Source organism: Peromyscus maniculatus, chromosome 5 (genome assembly GCF_049852395.1).
Source record: "Peromyscus maniculatus bairdii isolate BWxNUB_F1_BW_parent chromosome 5, HU_Pman_BW_mat_3.1, whole genome shotgun sequence".
In the NCBI taxonomy this organism is placed as follows: Eukaryota; Metazoa; Chordata; class Mammalia; order Rodentia; family Cricetidae; genus Peromyscus; species Peromyscus maniculatus.
In genome coordinates this window covers 50,781,632-50,802,045 of record NC_134856.1, presented here as the reverse complement: position 1 = coordinate 50,802,045, position 20,414 = coordinate 50,781,632, and the positions used below count along the sequence as shown (strand labels likewise).

At 51.4% G+C, this 20,414-nt stretch overlaps 1 protein-coding gene across 3 annotated transcripts in view; it reads right to left on the bottom strand.

Moving 5' to 3' along the window:
* Nucleotides 1–20,414, bottom strand: part of Cmip (c-Maf inducing protein) — a 198,886-nt gene that overhangs the window by 32,520 nt on the left and 145,952 nt on the right. For all 3 annotated transcript variants that reach the window (XM_006986345.4, XM_076572193.1, XM_016004941.3), the window contains 3 exons: nucleotides 14,980–15,141; nucleotides 9,785–9,826; nucleotides 3,312–3,374 (listed from right to left, as the gene is read on the bottom strand). In XM_006986345.4, coding sequence (XP_006986407.1) covers nucleotides 3,312–3,374; nucleotides 9,785–9,826; nucleotides 14,980–15,141 — 267 coding nt within the window. The remainder of the gene's footprint in view (nucleotides 1–3,311; nucleotides 3,375–9,784; nucleotides 9,827–14,979; nucleotides 15,142–20,414) is intronic.

The following is a 20,414-nucleotide window of genomic DNA, read 5'->3' as shown; positions in this document are numbered from 1 at the left end:
TCAAAGTTTTGGGTTTTGGAGCATCTTGGATCGCAGATTTGGGAACTATAGATGCTTAACTCCTAGCTGAAATCACGAAGGCATGCACCCTGTGCAGTATGGTGTCCCCAAGTGTTCCCTGCTGGCTATTTGAGGCTTCACCGTTCTTTTCTCTCTTCCTTTTTTTTTTTTTTTTTTTTTTTGGTTTTTGGAGCCTATCCTGGTACTCGCTCTGTAAACCAGGCTGGCCTCAAACTCACAGAGATCCACTTGCCTCTGCCTCCCGTGTGTGCACCACCACCGCCCTGGCCTCCCTTCCTTTTTTGAGACAAGGTCTCACTAAGTAGTTCAGGCTCCTGCCTCAGTCTCCCCACTGCCAGGATTACAGGTGTACACCACCACACCTGGCTGCTCATTTCTTTGCAGTGCTGAGTAAGAGTCCCTTGATGGAGCCTGGGGAGATGATTCAGTGGAGCACTTGCTGGGTTCCATCCCCAGAACACAGGCAGAAGGCAGGATCAAGAGGGAACTAGGTTAGGAAGGTTAAGCTGTAAAAGATGGGAATCTGGTTCCCAGCACCCACACTGGGCAGTTCACAGCCACCTGTAACTGCAGCTCCAGGGAATCTGGTGCCCTCTTCTGGCCTCCGAGGGAACCCACATAAATGTAACATGTGACATACATTTACACATACATAAAAGGGAAAATCAATATGCTTGTAATCCCAGCACCAGGGAGGCAGAGACAGGGCGGGGGCTCTCTGGCCAGCCAGCCTAGCCACCTGGCAAGCCCCACCTCAGTGAAGAAACTGTTGTTAAAATACAAAGTCTGCCTGAGGAAAGGCACCTGAGGTTGTCCTCTGATTTCTGCATGCATGTGCATACACGTGCACACGCATTCACAGATCCCACTGCATAGGCGGACCACAGTTAATGTCCATTCACTTACTGAGGGACACTTTTGGTTACAACTGACTAAACCTGCTATACACATCTGTGGGTGGACTTAGGTTTCTAACTCAACCGGGTGACAAACCACAGAGCATCACTGCTTTTCCTTTATGAGAACAAGGAGGGAAAAACGGACAGGACATAGGATCTTTTGTTGCTCCTAGGACCCTTTTAGGTGGGTCTGTTCGGCCTCAAATCGCATTCCTTATGTAAGGTCCAGCAGGCTTGTCTGATAAGCTGATGAACATTCTGCATGTGTGGGGCGGCCTCTGGCTTTTCAGTGGCTGCTGTCAATATCTTGCAGGAGACCACAGGCCAAGGCTGGCTCCTCCTTCCTCATCATCATGGAGTCCCTCACACTGGCATTTTTTTAAAGACAGGGTCTCACATAGCCCAGGCTGGCCAAAGATGACTCTGACACCGACTCTCCTATCTTCCATCTCTTGAGTGCTGGGAAATTACAGGTGTGAGTCATCACACCCAGCTTTATGCAGGGGTAGGATCAAATGCAAGGCTCGGGGTCTGTGCTAGGTAAGCGCTCTATCGCTAAGCCACACCGTCCATCCCCTGGTACCTTGTTTCTGAAGAGAAGGACTTCCGCTGAGCAGACAAGCTCCCTTGCCCCACTGATCTTACTCGACTGACCTGCTGTACATATGAGCCCCCTAGCCCCGGAGGAGTTCCATCTGCAACTCTTATCGAGGCCAATGGACCTGGGAGGAAGAGCCCAGGGCTTTTCTGGGAAATCCGGCCAGCAAAATTTCCTCAGACCTTTGTGTTTGAGGCCTGGATGTCTAGCAGGAAGCACTGTCTGGAGACTCCTGAGACTCTCAGAAAGGACCTGGGGACTGGAGGGGAGGGCTTTGTAGCAACAAAGCTCCTCTCCCTGGACTTAGCCTGAAGCCCCAAGGCACTGGCCAGATCCTCGCCTCTTTCAGCAGGGACAGCCAAGGTCCATTTTCTCCTACTTTACTTCCCGATAACAGGAACCCCAGGGAAAAGACTTACTTTGGGGGTCTGGTGAGGCTGCTCAGTAGATAGGGGGGTTTGCCACCAAGCCTGACACCCTGAGTTTGATTCCCAAAATCCACAAGGTGGAAAGGGAGCACTGACTCCCAACAACAAGTTATCCTGTGACCTCCACACACTCACCATGACATATATGTGCACCAACACATAGAATAAGCAAATGCCAAAGGCCCGGGCTCTCTTACTCCACCTGCCTAGGAGCTAACAATGAATGTTGGAACAGAGGCCTCTCTCCTGTGTGGGCTTGCCATGCTGATAAATGCTAGCTAGCTTGGACCAGAGAGAGGGCCCACTGCCTATACCGCATGAAAAAGGGGCTTCTGTGCTGGGTCCTGAACTGCCCCCCCTGGACGCCATGGGCTGGCCAATGAGTGAGTCACTGGGAAAGGTCTCCTTATAGGTGAAGCAGAGGCAAAGAGAACACAGTCTTGTCCCATTTTCCAAGCCCCACCCCCAGCACTCTGCTGCCGGCCATCCAGGGGACGGAAAAACTAGGGTTTCCGCCCAGGACCCTGTTCCTGCTTCACATGCTTATTCCATGAGGAGCATAGCCGACAGGCTCCCAACGGGCAGCATGGGGCTGTAGAAGGCGGCAGGGGCCCGACATGGTGCTTAAGGGAACCACAGAGTGAGGACAAAGGAAGTCAGTCTGCGGGGCTATGACATGGCAGTGCTGGGGAGGAGAAAGATGTAAGCATGTGTCTTTCCAAGGATATCAAGTTATTACAGTAAACACACACACAGAGAGAGAGAGAGAGAGAGAGAGAGAGAGAGAGAGAGAGAGAGAGAGAGAGAGAGAGAGAGAGAACAAAGGACAGCCGGATTTGTGTACCAGCCCAGCCCTTCCAGGCTGTGAGCTGTTGTTCTGGGAAGGCCCTGTCCCCTGGTGTGGCTGGCTATGTTGCATACAAACTGCTGTGAGGTTGGCATCAGGTCCCTGGGCATGCTGCCCTGCTCTGTGGCTCCTCCAAGCTGACCTGGCACATGCTGCCAGTTTCCCTTGTCCAGGGAAAGCCCTGCAGCCGGGCCCCTACCCTGGGCCAGCCAGTGCTCAGAGGAGCCTCAGCTAAGAATAACCCAGCTCTGACGTCAGGAATCCAGAAGACTGGCTGCAAGCTGCCTCCCAAGACAGCCAGGAATAGTCCACAGAAAAGCCAGACGCCCGGTTCTTCCTTAGCCTGTCTGTCAAAGAGGACAGCGGCCCCCAAGACGGGTACCTGCAAGCCTCCTTCCTGCCTGCACCTGGGACCCTGACTAGACTGGTGTACAGCCAGTGCATTCACACACACTCTTAGCTTGCACACCGGTGCAAAAGGTGGTGGCCTTTGGTAGCCCACTGCAGCGATACCATACCTTGCAGAAGAATTCACAGAGATCTGGTGGTGGGTGGTTGTTTTCCAGCAGAGGTGCGATTGCCTACAAGAAAAGGAACAGCCATCAGTCAGCAGGACTTGGTGGAGGTGGGGGTGGGGTGGGAGCGAGGGGAGTGGTCTGCAGCAGAGAGCCCCACGCAATGAAATACAAACATTCCTCTCTACCTCCACTCGGTAGAGCTCCTTTGCTAATGCACAGATCAGGACTCCAGAGTGCAGGAGGGCTCCAGGCTAGACCCACAGTGGCACATCTAACTTAACTTAGTTTCATGCCTAGCTGGCATTTATCCATATCACCTTCAAGTCCACAACTCCTGACTAAGCAGCAGGACATCTTATTGGGTGAACATCATGCCATTTTAAACAAGGGAATCCAGGAGGCTGGGGATATGGCTCAGTGGTTAAGAAGACTGGCTGCTCTTCCAGAGGACCCGGGTTCAATTCCCAGCATCTACAGATCAGCTCACAACTGCCTGTAACTCCAGTTTCAAGGGATCCAACACCCTCATACAGGCAAATCAATGTACATAAAACAAAATATATAAATCATTTAAAAAATTAAGGGATCTGGGAACCTTCTATGTTCCTATCTGTGCATGTGTGGGAGGGGAGGGGAGGGGTGGCTGGGCTCCTGGCACCAACCTTAGGGATGAGCACACAGGCTGGGCAGAGTCCTGGCTGAAATCCTGGTCTTGCCCCCTCCTAGTAACAAGACCACTAGAGCAAGTGCCTTTGTCTCAAGTTCAGCCCAAGTCTCCTTGGGGTCTGCTGGGTAACACTAAGGCCTAGGGGTAGAGTGGAAAAGACTGCATAGAGGAGATGAGCCAGGTCCAGGAGTCATCCCAGCTGCTTGAGAGGCTGCGGCAGGGGTCTGGAATTAGAGGGTCAGACTGAGCTACAGAGTGAGTTTGAGGACAGCCTGGGCAACTGGACAACAAGACTTTATGTTAAAATAACAAGTTATGAGCCAGGTGGATCTCTGTGAGTTCGAGGCCAGGCTGTTCTACAGGGTGAGTTCCAGGATAGGCACCAAAACTACTCAGAGAAACCCTGTCTCGAAAAAACAAAAACAAAACAAACAAACAAACAAGCAAGTTACAATAAAAAAGTATTAAGATGCAGCTCGGCAATGGGGTGCTTACTTAGTATGTGTGAGGCCCCAGGTTCAATGCCTGGTACCAGCGAGGAGGAATTAAAAGATTGAGATTGCTGGTGACCGGGTACCCTGGTGGGCAGTCCTCTGAGAGGAAGTCATCTCGACAGACAGAGCGGCAGTAGCCACCACTCAGATCAACAGACAGAGCTGTGCTCAGACCTCTTCTCTTCTGTCTAGTCCTATCCAGCCTGGTGGCCACCAGCCACAGGTGACACCTTCCATTTCAACTGACACAATACCAATGATTTTTGGAAGAAAAAAAAAAAAAGATTATCACCTTGTCATTCTGGCTCCATGTCTGCCGCTGGGCAGTCCCAGGCAACTGAGGTCAGGGGTGCCCAGGCCAGTGCAGGGCAAGTCCCACCTCTCCATCCCACCCCGACACGGAGCAACTGCCATGTAGACGACTAAATGACAGCGTTTGCGATGGTGGTCTTCAGTGCCCTACGCCAGCCTGCTTGACTACAACTGTGTGACCCGTCCACACGCAGGAGTCTGTACTGATCCACTGAGAACGGAAGGCCGAGTTTGGAGAGGCGAAGGCACAGGCCTCGGGTGGTGCACAGCTGGCAGGCAGCAGAACCAAGACTCGGAGCCACTCTGGTGACCTTATGTGTGGGTTACTGTTCACTCGTCTAGGTACAGACAGCCCCACTCCTCACATCACCACGGCACAGACCAGAGTATGGGGACAAGGACGATGCTGAAGGAGAAACCAGGCAATGAAGACAGCATGATATGGAAGGCAGTGGTAGGCCTCCTTGTTACCTGACCAGCCTGGTCACTGCCTCAGTTAGCTGCCGTCTTTCCTCTGCCTCCCGGAAGCAGACCATGCCCAACTCTCCACCCCAGGGCCAGACAACCCAGCACAGCCCTGCTCATTAAACAAAAGAAGGATTCGGGTCACAGAGGCAGCAACAGGATGGGAGGCCCCTTCTCTGCTCACGAGGCACTGCCCATGGTCTACCCGGGTACCAGTGCAGGGCAGGGTGTGGTCCCCTTGGGTTGGGTGCCTCTAGTCCCTTCATGCCAGGCCTCCTTCCTAATGGACGTGAATTACAGAGGGGGTGGGGGTGGGGCTGGTTTAGAGCTGACAGCGGCGGTCAGGTGCCAAGGCCAACCAAGTCATAACCTCAGCTGATCCTTAGGCCCGCAGGTGCAGATAAAGAGACTGTGGGTCAGGGAGTTTGCCAGGTCTCGGCTGGCCAAGAAGTGCCGACTGTATGTAAATATATTGATGTAATCAATAAGCAAGCTCTCATTTTTCTTTGCGGAATCTTTCTAGAAGCCAGGCCCTTTGCTTGGCATGTTAGGTAGGATGGCTCAGAGAACCCGGAGCAGCCCATGCGAAAGGCACCAAACTGGCATTTTATGGAGTCTGAGCACTGAAGCCACTGGACTGCAAAGGACAGCAGTTAAATAAAAATAACAAGCATGTCCAGATCGCAGCCCTTAGATCGCCATGAATGTAGTACACAAAATCGCAAACTTCAAAACCTTACCCACAGAGCTGGTGAGATGCTTGGAGTGTTAAGGGATTGCTGGGCAAGCTTCATGACCTGAGTTTGGTTCCAGGGACCCACATAGTAGGGACCAGTGAACCGGTTCGAGTTGCCTGCTGACCTCTACGCATACACCATAGCACGTACACAGTAAGTATGTTTAAAACATGGAGGTTTTGGGGTAATGATTTTGGTAACTCAACACATGGCTCCCGAGCATGAATTTTGCAGATGCCAATGCTGTGCCGTGATGTCAAAAGGTTGGACACGTCTCCTAGAGGAATCTTTATGAAAGTAGGTCTCATGAGGGTGAAGTGGCCCCAAGGGGTACCTGGTACACTTAGAGACATTTCTGTTCCAAAGGCCTCGAGAGTGAAGGCCAGAGAGGAAGAATTATCGCACTCTTATAATGCCCAGGGTACCTTCAAAAAGAGGAACTTCCCTCTGCAGCTGTCACTACGCAGAGGGAGGGGCGTTTGAGCAAGACATTTACGGAAAGACCTGAAAGCATCTCCAGGCCGTACTGACAGGTGGGGAGACAGATGTGGAACATGTCCCTTGTCACACTGCTCTCATGAAGAACAAGAACCTTGCCAGAAGCTGTTACTGTGTGTAAACGGCCCCTTAAAATGGTAACGGGAGAGGGGCAAAGCCATCTTCCCGTCCTTTTTCTAGTTCTAAGGATAGAAAATCTAGGCCTTCACCCACTCTAGTGGAAGGTAAGTGCTTTACCACTGAGCCACGTCCCCAGTCCCTCACTGGGGCACTCTAGGCTGGGGCTCTACCACTGAGCCACATGCCCAGTCCCTCACTGGGGCACTCTAGGCTGGGGCTCTACCACTGAGCCAATGTCGCAGCCCCCTTTTTATTTTATTTTTATTTCCAGAAAAGTCTCATTAAATTGGCCAGACTGTCTTGAACTCATTATGTAGCCCAGGCAGGCTTCGAACTTGTGATCCTTCTGCCTCAGTCTTCTAAGTAGCTTAGGAAAATACACCTGTGCCACTAGGCTTGGCTCAAAACCTACTTAACAACATCAACAACAAAAGCACGGCGAAATACTAGCAATATCAAAGCTAAGTCAGCTTTCTATCTGAGGCCCCTCACCTCTGCATTCAACAACCATGGTTCAAAATATTTGGAGGAGAAAAAAAAAAAACTGTATCTGGACAGAAAGTAGAGACTTCTGCCATTGTCCCCAAGGCACTACCATGGGGCAGCTGGCACCTGTTCACATTGTACCAGATGGTCTAAAATCTAGAGATGAGGTAACACAGGAGGATGCGCAGAGGTTATGTGTCAATGCCATCCTGTCTTCCACCAGAGACTTAGACACGTGTAGAGTCTGACATCCTCAGAGAGGTCCTCAAATCACCCACAGGTCCTGAGGGTGACTATTTTTTACTATCTTGAACATTTCTTCCCCCTTTCTGTTTTTTGGTGGTGCTGGGAATTGAACCCAGGACCTCGCACATGCTGGCTAAGTGCCCCAGGGGCGTATGAATGGGTACCACATGAGTGCCTAGAGTTACGGAGGGTTGTGAGCCACCATGGGAACTGGGACTTGAAACTGGGTCCTCTGAAAGAGTAACGAGTGCTTTTAACCGCTGAGCCATTGTTCTAGCCCAGGGGCTTCCTGATGCTGTGACCCTTTAGCACAGTGCCTCACGTACTGGGGATCTCCAACCATTCATTAGTCCGTCGCTACTTCATAACTAGTCTACAGGAGTGCCGCATGTTATGAAACATAATGTAAACATCTGTTATGCAGGATATCTGATAAGCAAAGTCTGTGAAAGGGTTGTTCCAACCCCCCAAAGGGTCAAGACCCACAGGTTGATAACCGCTAAGGCCTAGCCCAAGGACAACTGTTTTTAGTAACACTAAATTTTTTTTCACCCAGGCTAAAGAGATGGCTGCTCTTGCCGAGGACCAGGTTCAGTTCCCAGCAACAACACAGTAACTCAGGGGATCCAATGGGCTCTTCTGATTTCCATTAGCACTGCTGGCACATGGTACACAGACACACACGCAGGCAAAACACCCACTCACATAAAGTAATAATTAAAAAAACATTTTTTTTTTAAAAAGTTCTTCAAGTAATTGTCACAGCCAGGTCTAGATTCTCTGAGCTTGAACCCACGTTAGCATTAAGTCTGCTTTCTTCACCAGTATGGAAAGTGGGCCAGTGCAGGATGTGTGTGTGAGCCCTTGTGCCTCTGCTGGGGTGGGGTGGGGTGCGGCACTCAAATAGACTGGGGGGGGGGCGTGGCGATGACGACACAGGCCTTAATGTGGCCATTTTGGCCAGGTTCCTCAGAATAAACTTCTCCCTCAGGCTTCTAGGTGTGCCAGAGTCTCATCCTCCCTCCAGGCCATGGTGTCTAGAAGGACCCGGGACACAATCTCCCCTGCAGCACTCACTCAGGCTGGCACGGACCCAGCTGGTCTCACCGCTGTCTTTGTGCACACTGGTCCTTTCTCCAACTGCCTTTCTCTGAGGTGACACTCTCCCACACTTCAAGACGACCTGGTTCTGGAAGCGGCCTGACTGGCAAACAGGACCAGCTGGCTCTCCCCTAGGACCTCCCACCACCCATACCCACCCCTGGCCCCGACTGATCTGCTGGGGGCCTGGAATCCACAAAGCAAGTCCTCAATGGCAGGGCCAGCCTCTGGTGGGGCAGAGCTGGGGTTTGTGAAGGTCTGCTACACAAGCTGATTCACTGACAGGCCACCAGGAGAAAGTATGCACCAGGTGCCAGGGCGGGGGAAGACGTGCTCCTGATCCCACGGAGCTGGGAAAGGCCAGCAGCTCACCTCCTGATGTGCACACAGGGCTTGGCTCAGCTGGATAAGCCCGAGGGATACCAGGCCTAGCATGTTACTCCCAAAGCTGCAGCCTCTCCTCACAGGCTCTCCCTGTTCTCTCCAGACCAGTGGCCTGCTTCACCTCCAATGCTAGCTCTGTTTCCCAGCTTCCTGCTCCCTTACACTTTACGCTCTAGCAATGCTGAAGTGTCCACGGGACGCCATATTGCTTTAACCTCTGCACCATACAGCTGTTTGCTCTTCCCAGGATGCCTTTACTCATCTGGCAAACTCCTATTGATGCTTCAAAGCCCAGCTCAGATTTCACTGCCCTGGGAGACTTCCCGGTGCTCTCTCAGGATTCTGTCACCCCACTCCCCACACTACAGACCTCTATTTTGCAGTGATCCCATCCATTTGTCTTCCTACGACAGATGAATTTGTGACGGCCGGGTCGCTCCTGCCATTGCGGACTCGGGTAACAGAGCAGGACACACATGCCATCCCAGTTCTTTCCTTTTCATTACAACGTCTCAGAGCTTAAAATGGCCCAGGAAAATATTTTACCCAAAGGTGCTTAGAGCGCTGCTGAATTCTGAGAAAGATTACCTTACTGTGTGTACTAGAGGGGTTTTAGTCACTGATTAATTAGGGGACATAACCGAGGCAAGAGAGGGTTTACCTGGCCAGTAACAGGGTGATGGCTGTAAGTGAAAGTCACACCTCCCTGGAGACTTGGGAATGAGAGGGGGACAGAGAGCTGCTCGCAGTGAACCCCAAAGACTGACCATCGTGCCCATGTCCAGTCAGCGGTGCTCTGTGTTGCATACTGAGGCAGGATGGGGAGTGGACAGCAAAGTGACCTGTCAATGGCCAGGGCTGTGGTGCAGCCTGGTGCTTTAGGAAGAATCTCACGACTGGGCACCGGGCTGGGGGCCGTTAGAGGGATGAGGGAATGGGAGGGAGGTCGTCAAGGCAACTTACCACAATGATGTTCTCGTGCTCCTGAGTGGTCAGGTTTGTGTTCTAAAGGACAGAGAAAGAAGGAAAGCACAGTTAACAAAACCGGGCACTTGGCCCCAAGGATCCACAGCACGGCAGAGCGTCTTCAGTGTTCCCCAACCCCCTCCCCCCAGCCACTTCTTCATTCAACACATCAGGGCCAACTCTGGGATGGGGCAGGAAAGTGGGTACATCTTCGTTAACTTAAATTGTCAATTTAACACAGCCCGGATTGACCTGTGGGCATGTCTGTAGGGACCGTCTCAATTTGACTGTTGATGGATGTAGAAGGGCACATCCCACCGTGAGCGGCACCATGCCCTATACAGACAGTCCTGGGCTGTGTCAAAAGCTAGCTGAGCACAAGCCTGAGTGAGCCAGCATGCAGAGTTCCTCTGTGGTTTCCGCTTCAAGTTCCTGAGCTCCTGCCCTGACTTCCCTCAATGATTGACTACAACCTGTAAGCCGATATAAACCCTTTCATTTCCTAAGTTAATTCTGGTCAGGATGCTATATCACAGCCACAGAATGGAAGCGAGAACAGCAGGCAAAGGGAACACGGAGCTTCCTGCCCACATCTCGCAGCTCTGTGGCCTGGGGTAACTCATGTCTTGTCGAGACTCAGTTACCACTCTGGCAAATGGGGGTCTTGATACCTGCACCTCATGGGGCTGCCGTCTGAGGATTCAGACTTAGTTCTAACACTGCTTAGAACCAGAGGGCGGGTTCATGACACACAAGGAAGGAAACAAACCTTTTGTGAGTCTCCACTCTGTGCTGGGTAAACCTTTTATTTTAGATCAATATGTTATTCCGGTTGTTCTCAAAATAGCCCCCCCAAGGAACACTGATGCACGAGTGCCCCCCGAGATGTCCCAGCTAAACACACATTTGACAGTGGGTGTCTACAACAAAACTAGGTTAATAAACTTGCTTTGTTTTTTGGTCTTTTTTCCCTCCTGGATCTGGCGTCTGTTAAACTGACTGTATGTAGCCTTCCTGTGAGTACGGAAGAAAGGGTAGGAACCATGGGAAAATTCAAAGCACCCGCTGTTCTCGTTTACACCTGTCAACTGGGTCTCTTCTGGAAGACACAGGCTGTCACCAGTGTCCACTTGCACTTCTTCCTTCCTTCCTTTCTTTTTTTAAGATTTATTTACTTATTACATATACAGTGTTAGTGTTCTGTCTGCATGTATGCCTGCACGCCAGAAGAGGGCACCAGATCTCATTACAGATGGCTGTGAGCCACCATGTGATTGCTGGGAATCAAACTCAGGACCTCTGGAAGAACAGCCAGTGCTCTTAACCTCTGAGCCATCTCTCCAGCCCCCCACTTGCTTTTTTTCTTTCTTTTTTAATTTTTTTTGGTTTTGTTTTTGTTTTTCCAGACAAGGTTTCTCTGTGTAGCTTTGCGCCTTTCCTGGAACTCACTTTGTAAACCAGGCTGGCCTCAAACTCACAGAGATTTGATTGCCTCTGCCCCCCAAGTGCTGGGATTACAGGCGTGCGCTACCACCACCCAGCTTTTTAAATATTTTTTATTTTATGGGTATTGATGTTTTGCTTGCATGTATTCCAGATCTTGGAATTACAGACAGTTGTGAGCTACCATGTGGTTGCTGAGAATTGAACTCAGGACCTCTGGAAGAGCAGCCAGTGCTCTTAACCTCAGCCACCTCTCCAGCTCCCCACTTGCATTTCTTAACAGCCACATTTGGAGCTGAGAGTTGGATTGAGACGGGGCCCTTTCCCCTATCATCACAACAGTCTGATGGGAGCAGGGGTATCGAGCAGGCCTGCACCAGCTGAAGCCAAAGGAAAGCTACCAAGCCAGACATCTGCCTTTGCCCCATCAATCTGGGGTACAGGAAGCTGAGACAAGGGCCAGTCTCTAAGCACCGAGCGGGGCCTCCTGCCATCTTGAGTGTCCAGGACAAGCAGAAGGGTGTTTCTCTGACTGTAATCCCTTTATCCTTCTGTGAAGCCTGTTTCTAGTGAACTGTTAAAAAACACTAGTCACTCTGAGTCACAGCAGACGAAAGCCAGCTCCGCTCTTCCCTTACGGAGGCGACGAGCTTTATGCTTGGTCCACGGATTCTGCTTCATTTTCACTTTGAAAACCTTCTCTATTACATTTACTCATTTCGTACGTGGGTATGCACGCATGTCACGGCACCAAGTACGGTGGGGGTCAGAGGACAACTCACGGGAGTTGGTTTTCTCTTTCTGCCAGGTAGACTCGAGATCTAACATGAGTCATCAGGCTTGGCACCAAAGGCCTTTATTCCTCCCGGCCATCTTGCCAGCCCACTTTATGATGACAGGTGCTGGTTTTTTTTTTTTTTTTTTTTTTTTTTTTTTTTTTTTGACGACCCACTGACTAATGAGTTACTTGGGGCTTATCCCAGCACAGCCACCGATCCGATGCACAAGGAAACAGTGTTGGAACGAGGACCCGAAGCTCTGTCTGCCCTGAGCTCAAAGCTTTTATTTCTGCACAGCGCTATAGCATTCAACCCTGGGGCAGTTCCCGATGCTGGGCTGTGTGGGCACCTATACAGCTCTCTGAGAAGACTCAGGTGTGCACAGCCTGTTCACTGACAAGGAGACTTCTCCCTACATAGTTTTTGTAGGTTTGGGGTCTTTTAAAAAGATAAATTTATTTATTTTAGATGTACCAGTGTTTTGCCTGCATGTATGTGCAGGGCTGTAAGCTTTCATGTAGTGGCTGGGAACTGAACCTGGGTCCTCTGCAAGAGCAGTAAGTGATCTTAACCCCTGAGCCATCTCTCCAGAAATCATTTGTCTGGTTTTGTTTGTTTGTTTGTTTCTGAGATAGGGTCTCACGCAGCCCAGACTGGCCTGGAACTCACTATTGTCAGCAAGGATGGAAGTGAACTCCAGATCTTCAGCTTCCACCTCCCAAGGAGATTACAGGTGATCTTAGCTCCTACATGCGACGTGAGCCTGGTCACTGGGTGGACCTGGGGGTGGTCCCTAGTCAGCTGCGTCCTTGGTGATCAACATCAACTTGCTAAGATTTAGAATCACCATGGAAACAAAAATCTGGACATGTCTGTGCGAGTTTCTAATTTGGGTTAATTGAGATAGGAAGACCCACCCTAAACGGGCAGCACTACCTCTGGGCTGGGGTCCGGGGCTGAATAAAAAGGAGAAAGTGAGCTGAGCACCAGTGTTCATCTCTCTCTGCTTCCTGACAGGGATGCAGTGTGTCCAGCTGCCTCAGGCTCTTGCTCCCATGCCTTCCCTACCACGGCAGACCACACCTTCTTCGATCTGCACACCAAAATAAGCCCTTCCTAAAGCTGTTTTTTATCAGATCAACTTTAAAATCACTACTAAACAACTGGACATCTATCTGCCTGGCTTCTGAAAGGTGAGCATCTTTCCCTCACTCTGGATTCGAAGCCTGAATTCAGGGCTGGACTCTGGACAGGAAGCCCTAAGATTTGGAACCTCGACTGTGATTCCCACCAGCACACGGCCCTCTACAGAACGAAGCTCGCTCCCAGCTGTGTATCCACCCCGCTTGTCTATCTGCCACTGCTTTCTACCTCACCCAGCTCCTCTAGGGGGGGACCCTGACATTCTGCATCAGAGAGGACCCAAGTTCCTGGGCTACCCGGTGGTGGCCAGCCTAGGACAGTGGAAAAAGGGGGATGGCGTATTCAGGAGTTTGAAGGGAGCATGTACGGGAGTGAACTGCGACACAAGGGGATGGCACTCTCCAGAGAGAGGGATGAAGACATCACTCAGACGGTTGACTATTTTAAACAGGGAGCCAGCAACCCTCGCATCCCCAGGGGCCAGGCAGGGCACATAAGCGAGAGCGGTGTGGCTATTTGCAGAGTGCAGGAAACAGCGCTGAGGGCAGTGCACAGATCCCAGTGGGTTGCCGTGGAGTTTGGGAATACTCCCTCAACTCGCTTGGGGCGAACGGATGATGCCTCTCCATGACTGCTGCAGCCCCTGATGGAGCATGGGCTGGGAGGGCAGCGTCTTGGTGTTATTACACTGTCCATAACCGCGCCTGGCCGCTGGCACAGGCTCTAGCACAGGGCTGCCTGGCAAAGTGGACGGCGCTAGCCAGCCCAGAACAGGATGCTGAGTAGCACTAGCTGCCCGATGTAGCCAGATTTTCCGTCTTTAAAGAGAACCTGGAAATGGCCATTGTGCTGAAATCCGATTCTTTTTCACTACTTTTTTGCCTTGTTTTATTGTTCCACAATTTCATATATGTATGACAATTTCCTGCCGCCACCTGCATCACGCACACGGTCTGGTCTTTAAAAACGTTTGAGCGAGGCCAACAATGCCTATCTGTGGACAGCTGGGGGTGAACGGGACAGAAAGCTGACAAGGGCCGGACAAAACCAGAATGAGATCCTGCCTCGCTGGACAGAGCAGGATGGGAGGTGTTTTTTTTTTTTTTTTTTTTTTTTTTTCCTTTTTCTTTTGAGGATGGGAGGTTTTATCTAGGGCTCTCAACCTGTGGGTGGTGACCCCTTTGAGTGATCAACAACCCTTTCACAGGGTCTGCCTAGGCTGTGTTTCCAGCCTGGATACTGTCTAGAACTGAGTGTGGGGTAACCGCTATGGCAGCCCTTCTCAACCTGGGTCTCGACTCCTTTGGGGGAGAGGGGGTCACATATCAGATATCCTGCATATCAGATATTTACACGACGATTCATAACGGCAGAAAAATTACAGTTATGAAGTAGCGATGAAAATAATTTTGTAGTTGGGGTCACCACAACAGGAAGAATTGTATTACAGTGTCACAGAATTCGGAAGGTTGAGCACCACTGATCTAGGGCGTTAGAGGACCACAAAGCTGGCACTTGACCATGGTAGCTGCAGTGACTGCTGTTACGAGCCACCATCCAAATCTTGGGTCTGACCTAGGACTTAGCAGAGGCGACAGTCACCCCTACACCTCCAGACAGGCCAGAGGCAACTGGAGCCAGTGAGCCTCTCTCTCAATGTCCTCAAAGCTTGGTGGGAAACACTGGTTTCTTTAGTAACCACAGGGGATGGCACACCATGGTTAGATCTCTCTCCTGCTCACTCAGATGCGGCTGGCAAAAAGATGGGGTGAAGATAGAGAACTTAAAGGGGGAAGGGGGCCACGTCAAGCTGAGGGTGCATCTTACCTCCGAGAGCAGTTTTGAGACGATTTCCAGTGGCGCCTGGTTGATGGAATCATCCTGGAGTGGGGACGTGAGGGCCATGTCCACCAGTGTCCGTATCTCCTTCAAGACAACCTCCCAGCGGCTCGGGTTACTCAGGACTTTCTTGTATTTGTAAATCTTTTTCTGGGTGGAGAGAGAAGAGGGGAGTACATCACCGATTTAGCCAAAAGACTCAAGATGATCAAAGAAATCTCCCTGGTCGAGGGGATTGAAAAGGCCCTGGGAAGTTGTCAACCTGGACTGAGCTCTTCCCCAAAAGGAAATGGATGCATGAAGAAAGAAACAGGCTCCATCCAAGGTCAAGGGTGCGTCTGCAGACAGGCAGGCTCCGAACGCCGCCGGAACAGCAATTTCCCACCCTGTTCCCGATGACACATAAAAAGGAATTGGGAGACTGCTCTTTTAGATCGCGTCTTCCGCCAAACTCAGTCCCCAAGTCGCCAGGCACAGTCAGAGTGGGGATGTTCCCGGCCCACAGAAGGATTCCTATGAGCAGCGTTTGTGCCTGTGTAGACCCTATGAGGTCTCTTGGCAAAGAACAGGATGGTCAGGATGAAGGCCAGAACTCAGCTCCAGCCAGGTAGGGACTGAGTCCAGGACGGCCCAAGGAAGCCAGGCGAGGAAGACAGAGGCATGCTCACCTCAGTCGTCAGGCGCAGCCTCCAAACCCGAATACAGGGCAGGGGCTGCAGCCTCCTGGATTTGAGGCACCGTTAGTTCCGCCTCTCTGACATCATGGAAACAGAGGCCTTGAAGGGCGGAGGTCCAAGCCAAGCGCTCCCCTCCCATCTCTGTCTCTGTGGCTGCCTGCCTGCTCCTGCGCCGCCCTGCTTGCTGGGACTCTCAGCAGAACGAGTTTCATCACTTAATGCTAAACTCCTTGCTCCCCAGGGGCTGGGGGTGTGGGTGTGGGGGGAGCCTAGTCTTAGAGTCACTGCACCCTGTGCCAGCAGCCAGATGCGGGGACATGCCACAACCTCTGAGCCAAAGACTGAATGAGGAAAGGGGAAAGAGAAGGGGAGGGGCCTTACTGTGCCACTTCTGAATGAAGAATTACAAAATGATTTGAGGACCTGGGCTGAAAAGGTATTGGGAGATGGGGTGTGTGTGTGGGTGCACATCCCCAATCCCACAGGATGGGGATGGAACCAGGGTGAGAATGGTTCTTTTTTAGAAATGATTTCACCTGAAGGGCCCTAGGTCCCACATCCATACATTAGGAGGTGGGAGGTACTAGAGAAATGCCTCCCCGCCTCAGTAAGACCCACATCTATCTTAGTCCCACATAGTTGATTTCCTTTACGAAGTTACAGACAGACAGACACACAAACACACACACACACACACTCCCCAGACAGAACATCCGATATGAATGAAACTCTGATACATAATTTGTCTTTTTCACACACTTACAGCCCACAGGGGCACAAACGGCACACTCCATCCTTTTTCGCGCACTCTGCGCTTTCCTGGTGCTACCTACTTGCTGGTTGACCCCCCTCCTGCCGCCTAACATGTATCTACGCAGAAATTGTATCTACGGGGTGTTTTCTGTTTTGTTGAGGAAGGGTGTCAAGCAACCCAGGATGGCCTGGAACTTGCTAGGCGGTCCAGGTTAACCTCCAACTGCTCATCTTCCTGCCTCTGGCACTACAGGTGTGTGCCACCACGCCCAGCTCCCCGTGGCATTTTTAAATGCCCACCCTGCCCCCCACCATTCCTTCTTTCTTCACTCTAGTTCTTCCGTCTGTCAACTTGTCCCAGCCCCTCTCTCCTCCCACCTCCTTGACCTCACGGCTCTGTGCTGGAGCCCCTGGTTCCCCACAGCGCTCCTTGGAGGCTGACACCGGGCTACAGAGGTGAAAGCAGCACCGTGCACAGTGCCGGGGGTGGAAGGGAATCGGGAACGTCCACGGACTTCCACGCTCTGAGGACGGAGGAAGCGTGGCAAGTTCTGCTGGGGCCGAGCACCCCAGCGACAGATGTTTTATGTTGGTGAAGAGGGTGGCCATGAGTGTGTCCCCGACTTCATTATTTTAATGACAAGATGTATACACCCAGGTCTACACAGGCTTCTCTGGACCTGTCACTGGTGTTTTCCTCGAGGCTGCTGACTGATCGCCCCCTGAGCTCTGGACTCTCGGGTTTCAGTGTGTACTAGAAAACCATGTCCTTGTCAAAGACCGATAAATTATTTTTTTAAAGTGTCGTCACACAATGAGGATCACCAAGACAATCCATCCCCAGGTCATGCCACTTGTGCCGAGTGGAAGTTCCCATAAATCCTTCTGCAAGCTATTATGTTTGAAAGAAGAATTACTTAATTATTTCTGTAAAGATGATGTTCACTCATTTAAAAAAAAAAATTGAAACCATACTAAAAAGCACAAGGCCGGGGGGGGGGGGGGTATCCTACAACCCAGAAGTAGCCGTCATTAATATATGTGGCAAGCATGGTCATGGCCAACCCTCATATAAACTCTACACAACATGGCTGGCTGTGGTGCCACATGTGTGTAATCCAAGCACTCATTTGGAAGCCAGAGACCACGGGTCTGCGATGAGCTGGATCATCCGGTAAAATGCTTACTGGGCAAGCATGAACGGTGGCATGTGCCTGTAATCCCAGCGCTGGAGGGGAGATGGGAGGATCCTTGGGGCTTGCTGGCCAGCCAATCCTGGCTGAGTCAGTGAGCTCCAGTCTCTCTCTCTCTCTCTCTCTCTCTCTCTCTCTCTCTCTCTCTCTCTCTCTCTCTCTCTCTCTCTCTCTCTCCTCCCTCCCTCCCTCCCCCCCAGTCTCTCTCACGTAACACACACACACACACACGCACGCACGCACGCACACGCACACGCACGCACGCACACGCACACGCACATACACGCGCGCGCACATTTGAGGCCATCATGGGCTACAAAGAGACCCTATTTCAAACAGGAACTCTGCAAAATATAACCAGCCTATGGGGTGGGCAGCCATGGACAGCTTTCAGAACAGACACCATAGAGCAGTGGTTCTCAGCACAGGGCCCACATATCAGATATTGACATTACCATTCACAATAGTGGCAAATTTACAGTTACAAAGTAACAACGAAAATAATTTTACAGTTGAGGGAGGCTGTCACCATGACATAAGGAACTGTATTAAAAGGTTGAGGACCATTGCCATAGAGACAGAGGGAGGGAGCCAGAGGCAGACTAGCTTCAGAGACCAACCCTTACCTCCAGTGACCTGGCCGTGGTACTGACAGGCCTTCCTTTAGCTGAGGGACACTGCCTTCAGAGATAGCGTTCAGACACGGTGCCAAGGCTGTGCCAAGGGCTAACATTCAGTTAGCACAGGACAGGAGTAGGCACACTGCTAGCTAGGTTCTGATGAGCACTGTCTGGTTCAGTTCCAAGACCCTAGGACCTGGACGGCCGGCCCAGGTTAGAGCATCCTGCAAACAGATTCTCAGTCAAATAGCTTATGATTGGCAAAGGAGTCAGAGGAGACGTTGGTGCAGAGGGTGAGCAAGAGATGGGGAGGCCTTTCTCCTCGCTGTCCATCTGAAGGCAAGACGGGTCGCCAGCAGCTCTACTGGAGCCACCCACAGAAGTTCTGCCAGAGTTCTCACTACTGCCCCATCTGCTCTAACCACCAGCCCATCTAGAAGGGCATGGGCTTGGCCAAGATGGACTTAAGTGACCTTGAATGGATTGTTCCAGGTCACTTACCCAGTGAAACAGATCATGCTTGTCTCTGTACATAAAAACATTAAAAAAAAAAAAACCCAACAGGCAATAAATGGGCACTTTCTACCCTGATGATATGGGCACCTGGCAATGCCATCTACGTGGGTAGTGGAAATTCAATCCTGCTAGAGGCTTTCAAACACAGGCAGATCTGCCTGCAATTCAGGGAGCAGAGGCCACAGATCCACATGTTCCCTTAAGTCTAACACTGATGTCTTTCTGGAGCCTGAGCCAAGATGTTCTCAGAGCCACGACCATTCAGGCACAGTCATGGTATCCAAGGTGAGCAGGCTGCAAAGGCAGATGATGCCGTGAGCAGGACAGAGCGGCCATAGCATCTGCTGTAGGACCGTTGGAATCCCAATTCACAAGACCGTCACAGCCAGGAGGGAGAAGCAACCAGCCTAAAGCCAAGCAGCCACAGAGACTCAAACTGGCACGAGTCAAAACGGACTGCTGAGTCCCTAAAGGCCTCACTTTTTCCATCCCAGCCCTTGAGAGCAGCGGTGTCAAGGGGAGAGGCAGGATGGGTCAGCCAAGAGACACTGAAGAGGTGTCAAGGATGCTTGGTGGCAGGGTAAGGGTCAGGAATAAAGCCACGGGCTGGACACAGGTGATCAGTGGGTGAGAAGTATGAGAGGGAATGGGCAGGAGCAGTGGGTAGGAGGGTAATGATGCTGCAGGCAGGGAGTGGGTGGAGCAGACCATCCAGGGTTCCAGGTCCTTAGCCACGCCCCAGGTGACATGTTAGAATCATCCCTCTGATGAGCTCAGCGGGTGGTGAGTCATGGTGGGGGCTAGGATGAGGCCACTTCTGGAATCCTAGCTCCCTAGAGGCAACAGTCTTCCCACTGAGTCTGCTCTGCCAGGAGCCAGGAGTTGTGGAGGGGAGGGAAGGGTCCTGAAGCTGTCTTGTGGCTGGGCACATGACTGATGTTATTATAAGGCTTGACTTAGTGTGGGGGCTGACAATATGAAGCCCATGTTCAAACCCAGGCTTGGCTGTTGAGCTGCCACCTGGCCCTGCATCAACAGTGCCTTGCCAAGCCCTGGCTCATGAGTCAGATCCAAGTTTGGGAGTAGACACACGGAGAGATGCTCACAGCAGGCCATGGTGGCACACACAACTGTCACACCAGCACTGTGGGGGGAGGCAGGAGGAGCAGGAACTCAAGGTCCTCTTTGGCTATGTAAGCATTCAAGCCCAGCCCAGACAACTTGAGACTGTGTGTCAATGCAAAACAACAAAAAGCAAGGCAACCAAACAAAATGGTTCTGATGCTCGCCATTACAAGCGAGCTACTGTGGAAATACACATTACAGTGGTACAGAGATACCATTTCACGCCCACTGAGATGACTGTGATGGGAAAAGATAGGCAATATCAAATGTTGGCAAGGCTGTGGTCACACCAATCCCTGAGCACGGCTCTTGTGAAGTGAAAACGTACAGCCACACATGGCAAAATCATTCAAGTCCCTGCCTCCTGCCCTCTTGTGCTGGGGAATCAAACCCAGGATCTTGCACGTGTTCTTACCGCTGAGCTATGTCCCTGACTGTTTGGCAGTCTGAAGATGCCAAGCATGCACTGACCGCATAGCTCAGTGATTCTGTTTCTAGAAATCTGCCAGAGAAAAAAAAAGAAAAACCTAGTCCCACAG